This window comes from Salmo salar, chromosome ssa02 (assembly GCF_905237065.1).
Source record: "Salmo salar chromosome ssa02, Ssal_v3.1, whole genome shotgun sequence".
NCBI classification, from domain to species: domain Eukaryota; kingdom Metazoa; phylum Chordata; class Actinopteri; order Salmoniformes; family Salmonidae; genus Salmo; species Salmo salar.
In genome coordinates, this window is record NC_059443.1 from 80,506,127 (window position 1) to 80,520,420 (window position 14,294).

General features: G+C 40.6%; 1 protein-coding gene across 1 annotated transcript; it reads right to left on the bottom strand.

Annotated features, from left to right (window-relative positions):
* Positions 1-832: 832 nt before the first annotated feature.
* On the bottom strand, positions 833-11,996 carry LOC106595084 (oocyte zinc finger protein XlCOF6-like). Its single transcript, XM_045713044.1, has 2 exons — positions 11,437-11,996; positions 833-3,455 (listed from the first exon to the last, which is right to left on the bottom strand). Exons 1-2 carry the CDS (start codon positions 11,741-11,743, stop codon positions 1,378-1,380), a joined length of 2,385 nt encoding a protein of 794 aa, XP_045569000.1. The 5' UTR covers positions 11,744-11,996; the 3' UTR covers positions 833-1,377.
* Positions 11,997-14,294: the final 2,298 nt, after the last annotated feature.

The following is a 14,294-nucleotide window of genomic DNA, read 5'->3' on the forward strand; positions in this document are numbered from 1 at the left end:
CTCCAAATGTGATGGTTGGCATTCAGGCCAAAGAGTTCAATCTTGGTTTCATCAGACCAGAGAATCTTGTTCTCATGGTCTGAGTCTTTAGGTGCATTTTTGGCAAACTCCATGCAGGATTTAATGTGCCTTTTACTGAGGAGTGGCTTCCGTCTGGCCACTCTACCATAAAGGTCTGATTGGTGGAGTGTTGCAGAGATGGTTGTCCTTCTAGAAGTTTCTCCCATCTCCACAGAGGAACTATAGAGCTCTGTCAGAGTGACCATCAGGTTCTTGGTCACCTCCCTGACCAAGGCCTTTCTCCCTCGATTGCCGAATTTGGCCGGGCAGCCAGCTTTAGAAAGAGTCTTGGTGGTTCCAAACTTCTTCCATTGAAGAATGATGGAGGCCACTGTGATCTTGGTGACCTTCAATGATGCAGACATGTTTTGGTAACCTTCCCCGGATCTGTGCCTTGGCACAATCCTGTCTTGGAGCTCTACGGACAATTCCTTCGACCTCATGGCTTGGTTTTTGCTCTGACATGCATTGTCAACTGTGGGACATTACATAGACAGGTGTGTGCCTTTCCAAATCATGTCCAATCAATTGAATTTACCACAGGTGGACTCCAATCATGTTCTAGAAACATCTCAAGGATGATCAATGGAAACAGGATGCATCTGAGCTCAATTTTGAGTCTCATAACAAAGGGTCTGAATATTTATGTATTTATGTTTTTATTTTTAATAAAATTACTACAAATTCCAAAAACCTGTTTTTGCTTTGTCATTATGGGGTATTGTGTGTAGATTTCTGAAGAATGTGTTTTATTTAATACATTTTAGAATAAGTCTGTAACATAACAAAATGTCAAATGGTCAGAATACTTTTCGAAGGCACTGTAATTTAATCATTTACATTTTGCAAAATCCAAATCATGTATCCAATCAAATTCAATTTGCAACATCCCCAAAAATATATCCAATCAAATTTCTTTACTAATATCCAAATCATATCAAATCCAAGAGGTTTCAAGGTTACAATCAAGAAATGCACATTCTATCAATCTATTTAATCATTTACATTTTGAAATACCAATATCCAACACTAGACTTGTATTCAATCAATCAAAATTCATAATCAAAATACACATGCAAAAATATATATTCTGATTTTAGATGTGATCATGACTTGAGAAGAATAAACAAAAACAAAGGTAGGCCTATTTTAGAGGAAGCTTTTATACATACAATATGATTTGATGTTGCATAAACCAAAACACAAATTATTAGTCAAAAATATAAGTCAGAACCACAGCCTCGCTATTCTCTCACGTGATTTCAGGTCCTCTGACCGGGAAAATGTCTTTCCACAATGACATTATTGGAAAGGCTTCTATCCTGTGTGTGTTCCTTCATGCCTTTTCATGTTTGCTAACTGGGTAAAACTCTTTCCACATTGGGAGCATTGGAAAGGCTTATCTCCTGTGTGTGTCCTCTCATGCTTTTTCAGTGTCCCTAACTCTGTAAAACTCTTTCCACACAGGGAGCATTGGAAAGGCTTCTCTCCTGTGTGCATTCTCTCATGCATTTCCAATGTCCCTGACCGGGCAAAAAAAATTCCACAATGGGAGCATTGGAAAGGCTTCTCTCCTGTGTGCATTCTCTCATGCATTTTCAAGTTCCCTAAACGGGGAAAACTTTTTCCACACTGAGAACATTGGGAAGGCCTTTCTACTAAGTGTGTTCTCTCGTGTGCTTTCAGGTCCCCTAATGAGGAAAATGTATTTTCACACTGGGGGCATTGATATGGCTTCTCTCCAGTGTGTGTTCCTTCATGCCTTTTCATGTTCGCTAACTGGGTAAAACTCTTTTCACATTGGGAGCATTGGAAAGGCTTCTCTCCCGTGTGCGTCCTCTCATGCTTTTTCAATGTCCCTAACTCGGTAAAACTCTTTCCACACAGGAAGCAGTGGAAAGGCTTCTCTCCTGTGTGTATTCTCTCATGCATTTTCAAGTTCCCTAACCGGGGAAAACCTTTTCCACACAGGGAGCATTGGAAAGGCTTATCTCCTGTGTGTGTCAGCTCATGTGTTTTCAGGTCCCCAATCTGGGTAAATCTTTTTCCACAGTCTGAGCAGTGGTGGGGCTTCTCCCCTGTGTGCATTCTCTCATGTGTTTTTAGATTCCTTAACTGGGTAAAACTCTTTCCACAGTGGGAGCATTGGAAAGGCCTATCTACAGAGTGTGTTCTCTCATGTTTTTTGAGGTCCCCTGATGAGAAAAATCTAATTTCACACTGGGAGCATTGATATGGCTTCTCTCCAGTGTGTATTCTTTCATGCACTTTCAAGTTCCCTGCGTGTCTAAACCCCTTTCCACACTGGGAGCAGTGGAAAGGCTTCTCTCCTGTGTGTGTCATTTCATGCGTTTTCAAGTTCCCTAACTGGGTAAAGCTTTTTCCACACTGGGAGCAGTGGAAAGGTTTATCTCCTGTGTGTGTGCGCTCATGCGATTTCAGATTCCCTAACCAGGTAAAACTCTTTCCACACTGAAAGCATTGGAAAGGCCTCTCTACTAAGTGTGTTGTCTCATGTGTTTTCAGGTCCCCCGATGAGGAAAATGCATTTTCACACTGGGAACATTGATATGGTTTCTCTCCAGTGTGTGTTCCTTCATGCCTTTTCATGTTTGCTAACTGGGTAAAACTCTTTTCACATTGGGAACATTGGAAAGGCTTCTCACCTGTGTGTGTCCTCTCATGCTTTTTCAGTGTCCCCAACTCTGTAAAACTCTTTCCACACAGGAAGCAGTGGAAAGGTTTCTCTCCTGTATGTGTCATCTCATGTGTTTTCAAGTTCCCTAACTGGGTAAAACTTTTTTCACACTGGGAGCAGTTGAAAGGCTTATCTCCTGTGTGTGTCCGCTCATGTAATTTCAGATTCCCTAACCAGGTAAAACACTTTCCACAGTCTGAGCAGCAGAAGGGCTTCTCCCCTGTGTGTGTTCTCTCATGCGTTTGTAGACTCCCTAACAGGGTAAAGCTCTTTCCACACTGAGTGCATTTTAAAGGCCTCTCTACTAAGTGTGTTCTCTCATGTTTTTTCAATTCCCCTGATGAGGAACATTTATTTTCACACTGGGAGCATTGACATGGCTTCTCTCCAGTGTGTGTTCCTTCATGCCTTTTCATGTTCGCTAACTGGGTAAATCTCTTTCCACATTGGGAGCACTGGAAAGGCTTCTCTCCTGTGTGTGTCCTCTCATGTTTTTTCAGTGTCCCTAACTCGGTAAAACTCTTTCCACACTGGGAGCAATTGAAAGGCTTATCTCCTGTGTGTGTGCGCTTATGTGATTTCAGATTCCCTAACCAGGTAAAACTCTTTCTACACTGGGAGCAGTGGTGTAGTTTTGCTGGTTTGGTCTTCTCTGAGTCTGAAGGACTCTTCCTGTTGTGAGAGTCTGGTCTTTCACCTGCTGAAGGCAAACAGAGTATTTGGTTAAACAGAGAGATCTAAATGAAACCTCTACATGATACAACTGTCTTTCTACAAGGTTTAATCTAGACTAGATCCCTCAATAAAATTATTCATCTTCAAGACCCTGGTGCTTGGTTACGGAGCAGCAGGGGGAACTGCTCCTCCGTTCCTTCAGGCTATGATGGATGCAAGAGATTAGCTGAACAACTTCTGTATCGTTTTATTAAACAAAGATGTGCACAGGAAGACTGCAGAGAGACTGAAATGCCTCTTCTACAAGGTTGTAACACTGTGCCACCCTCCTGGAGGGAGGGCAGACCTAAATACTCTGGCCTTAAAAGTTCCTTGTTTCATCCTTCCCTGGGTCAAAACATTAAATCAAGGCTGACTTGGGGGTTGAATAGACTTTACATTTGAATCACTTCAGGACACCTATGGGTTGATGTACCAATCACTAAGACCTGCTTTATGGTGACCTCTGACCTTATAGAGGGTACCTAGAGGTCAAATTCCAATAGGAAATTATCATCAGAATAGTGTTCTTTCAGAGGAGCTCCAAATGGAACCTATTGGTTGTGTGGAAAAATGGCTTACTATAGTATTCCATGGAACTGGGGAGGGACGTGTACTGTAGGGTTTGTGGTGACAGCTATGAGAACCGTTCAGCATAATGAGAGGGATCTGAAGGCTTTGTTTAAAGACTACAGACCTCCTGGAATGAGGAGAGATGAGAGATCTCTGGCAGGCATCACTCACACTCAGGCACATGCCTCCAGGTTCTTTGGGGGTGTTTTTTCCTGGGTATGGAGTTGCATGTGAGTTAAATCAAATTTGAGACATCTCTAGCCCCAGAGAAAATTGGCAATGCTACTCGAAATGCCCTGGAAGAATTAAATGGGGAAATGAAAGAATTGCGTACAGAGAGGTCCTTGACTATATTTTGGCAGGTCAAGGGGGCACATATGCAATCATTGGTCCTTGACTATATTTTGGCAGGTCAAGGGGGCACGTATGCAATCATTGGTGATGAATGTTGTACTTTTGTCCCAGGTTGGTCTTCTAATGTGACTGATCTTGCCAAATACATTGCCACTGTTGCTAAAAAATTATTCTCCAAAACCAGATTGGACGCTTGCAACTTGGTTTGAATCCCTGCTTGGAAATTGGGGATCCCAAATTGCCCAGTGGGCTGCAGTGTGTGTTTTTTGTTTAGTTTGTTTAATTGTGTCATTAATATGCTTTACGGTGATTTGTGCCTCTCTTGCTGGTAAGATTTCAGCAGCTATCATGTTTTCTGCTCCTACAGAGAACAGTGAAACTATTGAGCTGCCAACACTGGATGAGAGTCCCATTTCCCCCTGTAGATGCAGACGATGATTCATGGTTGAAGGTTGTTTTCTTTGGTTGAGGGTGAGGTTATCTAAACCCTTAAACCCGTTTTACATTATGTGGGACACTGAGCTGATGAGCACCAACCTTTTGAAGGTCTTAGCAGAATTGTTAAACAACAGGGTTTTAGGTTTATTTCCCAGGGACAGTTAGTGAAAAACACTTGTCAATCCAACCCGACTGTGGAAAGACGTATGGAAACAATGGATAACATTGAGAGACTTATTCACCTCTGAATCTACAGATCCCTTGTGTATGTATGTGTGTATTCTTTGTCATATACTCACTCACATTGGTTAGAAATTTCTGATTGTAGGTTTTTAGCTTGATTTAACTTGCCTAGTTAAATAACGGTTAAATAATAAAAAAAAAGGTTTTATTTATTATAACATCATGTTATAGAAACTCCTTTTGATAGAAGCTAAAATATAAATGCTTACTTTAACATGTAATTATTGTTATCACACAAGTGATAAAAGGATGGAATGTAACGGATGAAATTTACTTTGTGCATCTTATCTTTGGTGTCATAAACAATCCTTGGTTCCTGTCAGTGTCTGGCCAAGAGATGAGGGAGAGGGGCCCCTCCAGAGGAACATCTGTCAGAATGCCCAGAATATGTTCTTTATGTTAAGATAGACGGAGCCAGTCACATGTGAACCGATCCAATGAATCATGTCACAGCTCACTTCAGAGCGGTACTTACGCATCTAAGTTTGACTATGACCTCTCCAGCTCGCTGACAATAAAAAGTGATTAATTTAATATTGACTTTTAGTGTCCTATATAAGAATGTCCACAACAATCCCTAGTGTGAAGCATGGTGGTGGTGCCATCATGCTGTGGGGATGTTGTTCAGCGGCAGGGACTGGGAAACTAGTCAGGATCGAGGGAAAGATGAACGGAGCAAAGTACAGAGAGAGATCCTTGATAAGGACCTCAGACTGTTCACCTTCCAACAGGACAACGACCCTAAGCACACAGCCAAGACAATGCAGGAGTGGCTTCGGGACAAGTCTCTGGATGTCCTTGAGTGGCCCAGCCAGAGCCCAGACTTGAAACGGATTGAACATCTCTGGAGAGACCAGAAAATAGCTGTGCAGCGACACTCCCCATCTAACCTGACAGAGCTTGAGAGGATCTGCAGAGGTTGAGCAGACCGCTATAATCTGGCTCTCATGGAATGTCATGTTTACAGGCTGTCCAGAGCTCTATAATAATAGATAATGTCATGTTTACAGGCTGTCCAGAGCTCTATAATAATAGATAATGTCATGTTTATAGGCTGAGCAGAGCTCTATAATAATAGATAATGTCATGTTTACAGGCTGTCCAGAGCTCTATAATAATAGATAATGTCATGTTACAGGCTGAGCAGAGCTCTATAATAATAGATAATGTCATGTTACAGGCTGAGCAGAGCTCTATAATAATAGATAATGTCATGTCTTTAGGTTGAGCAGAGCTATATAATAATAGATAATGTAATGTCTTTAGGCTGAGCAGAGCTCTATAATAATAGATAATGTCATGTTTACAGGCTGAACAGAGCTCTATAATAATAGATAATGTCATGTCTTTAGGTTGAGCAAAGCTCTATAATAATAGATAATGTCATGCCTTTAGGCTGAACAGAGCTCTATAATAATAGATAATGTCATGTCTACAGGCTGAACAGAGCTCTATAATAATAGATAATGTCATGTTTATAGGCTGTCCAGAGCTCTATAATAATAGATCATGTCATGTTTACAGGCTGAACAGAGCTCTATAATAATAGAAAATGAGGACAACAGTATTTCTTCAGTTAGGGCTGACCCCAATTAGTTGACTGGTCAATTGTTTGGTCATTAGGCCGTTGGTTGACCGAGATGGTTTTAGTCAAGCAGTAACACACATGTATATTTGCGCCCATCTCAATGAACTAATCCATTGCGGAGGTCTTGACTAAAAGCAAATGTATGTTTGATCCGAAAATGTGGTTGGTGGCTCCATATGGAGGGTGTGACGCAATTATGGAGCCTCCGGAGGCATGCAGAGGCCAAATCGAGCTCTGTACCGCATCACCATGGCTCTGTATAACTCTGCATTGACATGATTGGTTGACGGTATAAACACAAACTCACTTCCTTCACAACAGCTCAGCACTGCTCCGCGAAGCAAAGAAGTATGAATGCCCTGACTTCTGCTGAGGTCGTATCACCGTAAAACTGCATGGTCAATACAGACGTTGGATTGACCATTGTCGTGGACGAATCAGAATTAGTTGGGTAACATAGATAATTAAGATGTTTTATTAGTATAATATGCTTATTTGAGGTACTTGTCATTAGAAAGTGTCCATTGGACTCTGGTGTCTTTTCAGTTGCACGTCTACCTTAGCTGGGGCTCAGACACTTGGGGCCCAGAGAGGGGAGAGGTCAGGCTTGTCGTCATGGGAATGTGTCTTTACTTATTCTTAAACCATGTGAAGGGATGGCGTGATTAATGGGGAACCAATGACTTGTCTCCACAATGTCTGTGAGCAAGTCACTCCCTCCTTTTCTTTATTGTGGGGAGGATTATGGCAGTAAATGGACCCTTGTATGTCCTCTCTTAGATCTCGCACTTATCCTGTGATAATATATGGCCTAGAGGCTCACTCCCCAGTGAGCCTGTCCAGGAGTAGGGTCAAGAGGGGGTTTGCTTGAGATGGGAGTATCTAGAGTTGACAATTGATATATGCCATTGGATGAAATTGTGTTTTTGTTCTATACCGTACCAGGGAGGGGCGGTTCTAAGGAGACCAGATACTGGGCTATTCAATGAACCAGGTTGACATAGCAGTTACTGTCTGCTGTGTTTTATGGATATCTGTCATACAAAACTTAACCTTTGTGACCCATTCTATGTATCTGTGGTTTGTCAATGTACGTTGAAGGGGGTGTATCTTTGCTATAAAATATCTCTGTAGCCATTGTGTAATCACCTTTTTCAATGGTTCATTCGAGAGAGTGCATTATTGAAGGTCAAGAACTTTTGCAAAAGTATCTTAAGTATTAAAGATGTAGTTAACTCAGACTGGTGTGTTTAACTCTCCTCATTTGGTAATGAGAAGAGCCACCACACCATGCGCCCAGACACACGATGCACTTCTCTCTCCAGAACGCACTCTCTCCTGCCAATTTGTGCACATTGTTTCTTAACTTCATTCTGTGAATAGTTTGAGTTTTAGTGCCTATCAATTCCCCATTACAAGTACCACCAGTAGAACATGTGCTGTTAATTCCTATCATTTCTAATCTACAAAATGTGTTACTTTGGTTACAGTAATGTTTGAGAATGCATTCAATATTATTATTCCAGTCTTCCCGTTATCATTGTCAGCCATTGTTTGCACGACCTATGAAACAGTTGTGAGAAACAAGTTTTGGTTTATTTCATTTCATTTATGAGTTTTGGCAATTTAGTCATTGTCTTTTGTTTGGAGCGCTCCTGTCAATGTTGAGTAAGGATGCGCATGCATAAAAGTAGGCCTATAGGCTACCTGGTGGAGGTCGACCGATTATGATTTTTAATGCCGATACCAATACCGATTATTGGAGGGCCCAAAAAACCCGCTACCGATTATTTGTGGGACCCAAAAATGTTGTGCCGATTATATATATATATATTATATATTTTTAGTCATTTAGCAGATATATATATATACATACATATACATACACATATATATATATATATATATGTAATAATGACAATGACAACAATACTGAATGAACACTTTTATTTAAACTTAATATAATACATAAATAAAAACTATTTAGTCTCAAATAAATAATGAAACATGTTCAATTTGGTTTAAATAATGCAACAACAGTGTTGGAGAAGAAAGTAAAAGTGCAACATGTGCCATGTAAAAAAACTAACGTTTAAATTCCATGCTCAGAACATGAGAACATATGACAGCTGGTGGTTCAATATTCCCAGTTAAGAAGTTTTAGGTTGTAGTTATTATAGGAATTATGATGCGTTGACTATTTATCTCTACACCATTTGTATTTCATATACCGTTGACTATTGGATGTTCTAATAGGCACTTATCTTGGGAGTTGATAGGCTTGAAGTCATAAACAGTGCTGTGCTTCAAGCATTGCTTAGAGCTGCTGGCAAAATGCAGTAAAGTGCTGTCTGAATGAATGCTTACGAGCCTGCTGCTTACGAGCCTCTGCCTACCACCGCTCAGTCAGACTGCTCTATCAAATCATAGACTTATAATATAATAAACACAGAAATACGAGCCTTTGGTCATTAATATGGTCAAATCCGGAAACTATCATCTCGAAAACAAAACGTTTATTCTTTCAGTAAAATACGGAACCGTTCCGTATTTTATCTAACGGGTGGCATCCCTAAGTCTAAATATTGCTGTTACATTGCACAACCTTCAATGTTATGTCATAATTATGTAAAATTCTGGCAAATTAATTACGGTCTTTGTTAGGAAGAAATGGTCTTCACACAGTTCGCAACGAGCCAGGCGGCCCAAACTGCTGCATATACCCTGACTCTGTTTGCACTGAACGCAAGAGCAGTGACACAATTTCCCTAGTTAATATTGCCTGCAAACATTAATTTATTTTAACTAAATATGCAGGTTTAAAAACATACTTCTGTGTATTGATTTTAAGAAAGGCATTGATGTTCATGGTTAGGTACATTTGTGAAATTGTGCTTGTGCTTTTTCGCGAATGCGCTTTTGTTAAATCATCACCCTTTTGGTGTTGAAGTAAGCTGTGATTTAATGATAAATTAACAGGCATGGCATTGATTATATATGCAACGCAGGACAAGCTAGTTAACCTAGTAATATCATCAATCATGTGTAGTTAACTAGTGATCATGTTAAGATTGATTGTTTTTTATAAGTTTAATGCTAGCTAGCAACTTACCTTGGCTCCTTGCAGCCACAAGGTCCTTTTGATGCTGCACTCGCGTAACAGGTGGTCAGCCTGCTACGCAGTTTCCTCGTGGATTGCAATGTAATCGGCCATAATCGGCGTCCAAAAAGGCTGATTACCGATTGTTTTGAAAAGTTGAAATCAGCCATGCCGATTAATCGGTCAACCTCTACTACCTGGCTTGCGCGAAAATGTAGGCATATAAAGGTGCCCATTTGGGGATCTGATAGTATTTCTGATTGTCTTAACTCACCACCACTAATTACCTGTGGAGCTTCTCAAAGTAATGTTTTCTTCACCTCAAACAACAAGCAAACAAAGTCTGTTTTTACATCCATTGAGAATTACAATAGTTCCTCAATGTATTTGAACAATTTTTCCAGCTCTTTCCCTTTCGATAACCACATAGCGTGAAAGGGAAAATGTAATGCTCTGATCCAGCAGAAACGTCATAAAATAGGCCTACCTGATTACTTCTTATCAGTGCTTGACTTGGACTGAAATAGGTTCCTGGTACTCATTTTGGGTGCTGGTACTGTTTATATTTAGGTGCAGGAGCTCCACAATGCTTTAGAGATAATATTCTATAAGAGGAACAGGAGATCAAGCAGTAGAACATTTGAGGTGCCAGTACTCAGCTCCAATGAGCTCCTGTCCAAGTCAAGCACTGCTTCTTATCCCTTATGCAAATAGCTTACAGCTGTGTCTGTCCTGAGCTCACTGGCACTGGACACTGAGGGCCTCAGAATCTTTTATTCAATGTTGTAAGTTTGCTAGAGCAAACTTCCAGACAGACCCAAGTTAATAGTTTAAACAATGTTTCAAGTTCGTTGCAGACAGGCCATGTGTAGCCAATGTGATTTATAGGATATTTTATTTTTAAATCAGGATTTGTTCTACCTGCAGGCTACAATGTTTTTATTTGTTGGCTTTATATAAGCTATTTTAGTTACTTTTAGGTTGATTATTTTCATTTAGATTTGGATATAATTTTGATTAATCACGTGACAATGATTTAGAGACATGAACACGTTATTATAAATTAAATGAAACTGTTCCACAAAACTGTGCATATGAAAAACCATAATTGGCACGCAGATCGGTAGAAATGGTAAGATAAATTGGCATTTCTCATTCAATGAGAAAGGTTGCCAACTCCTAGTGTATTACCGTCAACTTTAGGAGTAATGGCAGAATCTGTGAAAGCCAGCAGAAAGAGGGAGGAGAAAAGTTGGGTCAGGTTATCTAGATCTCAGGCGGCTTCTTGAGGCATTTGTCTTAATTCATCAAACCGTAAGCTTAAAGCATCAGACAAGCTCACATACATAGGGTGTGTCTATATATGGAAAAATACACATTTACAAATTTCAACCAATCAATTGGACTTTCAGGCGACCAAGATTTTTTGTTGTTGGTCGGAGACAGTCCTAATTTCAGTCAATGTCATTGGATGCATTTGATCCATTGTTAATAAACGCGTTGGTGATGGCCCTACTCTGGACGGTACACACATCTTACAGTGTAGTTGAACAATTCCTACAGTACTGAACAACATATTCAAGTGTTGAACTTCAGTAGAATGCCCCATTTAAAACCACACATTGTTCAACAACTGCAGAGTTTGTGTCACTGATAGATAGTACTCACGGGTGTTAATCAGATCTCCAACCTCCTCTTCCTCCTCCAATGTGACAGTAATCTCCCCCTCCTTCACCTCAAAAACGTCTTCCTCTTCTTTCACTGTGATAGTCATCTCCTCCCCTTCCTCTTTCACGCCCATCACAGCGTCGTCATTTTTATCTTCCTCCTCTTCCTTCACAGTAACATCCTCCTCTTTCACAAAAACGTCTTCTTCTTTCACCGTAACAGCCTCAACAGCCTCATCTTCCTTCTCTTTCTCTGTCCAGCAGACCTCTTCTTCTTCAACAGGGGGGGAGTAGATTAGTGAGCTCATGGTCAGGGTTGTTAGCGAGGTAACGTTAGCTAAATATCATTAGCGACTAGGCTACTGCTAACTTAACCAGACAGCTAGTTGACTAATAAAAATGTAAATATGAAAATTAAGGGGTAACTAGTGGATACGACATACATTTATTTTTAACTCCCCGAAACGGTCTAAAAAACCGTCAATGTTCCGGTTGTATGTTGGCTAGCAAGCTACCTAACAGTTAGCTGGTTGGATCAGTAGCCGTTTTGTTCTCGTTGAAGAAGCGTCCCGTCCACTAGAATAGACGTCACACTAGCAACAGCGCATGAAAGACGCATATCGCCATCTGTTGATTGGAGTTGGTAAAGCAGTAGAGGAAAATGTTTATTTTTCATTTAATGAATTAAAGAATAATTTTACGTAAAGAAGTACAAAGGAAAACATGTGTTGATTGATTAGTTCCCAAAAAAAAAATTATGAGTGAGAAGTTAGATCATCTACTACACAATGTCTTATTCATTTTTACTCAGATAAACATATGTTACATGATCCTTTTTACAATCAGCACCTATATTCTCTGAAATGGTGGAATAATACTGATGGAACATTCATGAGGTAGTGACTGTTTTTAATGTCAACAGCTTTGATGACTAGTACTGTCGTGGCTAAAGTTTCCTAGATAAAAAAATAAAAATAAAGTAAAAGCCAAAGAAATTCTAATCTAATTTTATTGGACAGTGCAGCAATATCTAACAAGTAATATCTAACAGTTCCACAACAACTACCCAATACACCCAAATCTAAGTAAAGGAATATATAAACTTCCTTACCTTTATTTAACCAGGCAAGTCAGTTAAGAACAAATTCTTATTTTCAATAAAACCAAAAGCTTACCTTGCCTTGTTCAGGGGCAGAACGACAGATTTTTTCCTTGTCAGTTCGGGGATTCGATCTTGCAACCTTTCGGTTACTAGTCCAACACTCTAACCACTAGGCTACCTGCCGCCCATAAATATATGGATGAGCAATGACAGAGCGGCATAGGCAAGATGCAATAGATGGTATAAAATACAGTATATACATATGAGATGAGTAATGCAAGATATGTAAACATTATTAAAGTGGTATTATTTAAAGTGACATTTACAAATAATGGTGCCAAATACAGGTTTAGTGCCAATGCTTTTCCATTGATGAGATAAGAGGTTACTGTTGGGGTGAAATTATATGTTTTACTTACAGAATGAACCCAACAAGCACATTCGGTTCCTTGGAAGTTGTGGGAACATGTGTTTTTGGTTTCCCATCGGGAACGAAGCAATACATTTCCTGACCGGCCAGACAGAGAGTGATGCTTACCTAGCTGGCTATCCAACACTGGAACTCTTCCAAGGCAAGGTAAGCTTTTGGTTTTATACATTTATTGCAGCTGGTGTAACTGCTAAACTGCTTGTAGTGGGTTTACTAACACGTTAGTTCTAGTAGCTATGTTGACTTGACGTTAGCTAATATGGTGATAACGATGTAGACCGTGTGTAGGGGTTAGCTGCTATCCCAGCGGGCATACCATGTCTTATTCTGGGTATATTCTGGTCACGACATCATCTTGTTTTATAAGTCTTTATTATGACCAAAAAAATACGCATTTTGCCTAACATCTTCCCAAATGACTCAAACCAGACTTCAGCTCTCATGGCATTCGTTATTTAAAACAAATCTTAAAATATTGAATTTTCTTTGGCACATGCACAGATAAGACTTTACCTGTGTAGAGCACATGCCCTTTTGCCCTTCCTGTCTCTAAAGTGCCCTTTTTGGTGGTGGCATAATTTCACCCACGAATTGTTTTCTGTATACATTTTTTAGTCGTTGTTCTGAATCCATTGCTTGCATGCGCAGACCAGCTGGCTGGTGTGTTTACAGACATATTCAATCAATCCTTATCCCAGTCTGCTGTCCCCACATGCTTCAAGAGGGCCACCATTTTTCCTGTTCCCAAAGCTAAGGTAACTGAGCTAAATGACTACCGCCCTGTAGCACTCACTTCCGTCATCATGAAGTGCTTTGAGAGACTAGTCAAGGACCATATCACCTCCACCCTACCTGACACTCTAGACCCACTCCAATTTGCTTACCGCCCCAATAGGTCCACAGACGATGCAATCGCCATCACACTGCACACTGCCCTAACCCATCTGGACAAGAAGAATACCTATGTAAGAATGCTGTTCATCGATAACAGCTCAGCATTTAACACCATAGTACCCTCCAAACTCGTCATTAAGCTCGAGACCCTGGGTCTCGACCCTGCCCTGTGCAACTGGGTCCTGGACTTCCTGACGGGCCGCCCCCAGGTGGTGAGGATAGGTAACAACATCTCCACCCCGCTGATCCTCAACACTGGGTCCCCACAAGGGTGTGTTCTCAGCCCTCTCCTGTACTCCCTGTTCACCCATGACTGCGTGGCCATGCACACCTCCAACTCAATCATCAAGTTTGCAGACGACACTACAGTGGTAGGCTTGATTACCAACAACGACGAGACGGCCTACAGGGAGGAGGTGAGGGCCCTCGGAGT

Coding starts and splice junctions, on each gene's coding strand:
- LOC106595084 (XM_045713044.1), bottom strand. CDS start 11,743: ATGAGCTCACTAATCTACTCCCCCCCTGTTGAAGAAGAAGAGGTCTGC. Junction 3,456..11,436: donor TGGAGATCTGATTAACACCC/GTGAGTACTATC, acceptor TGCCTTCAGCAG/GTGAAAGACCAGACTCTCAC.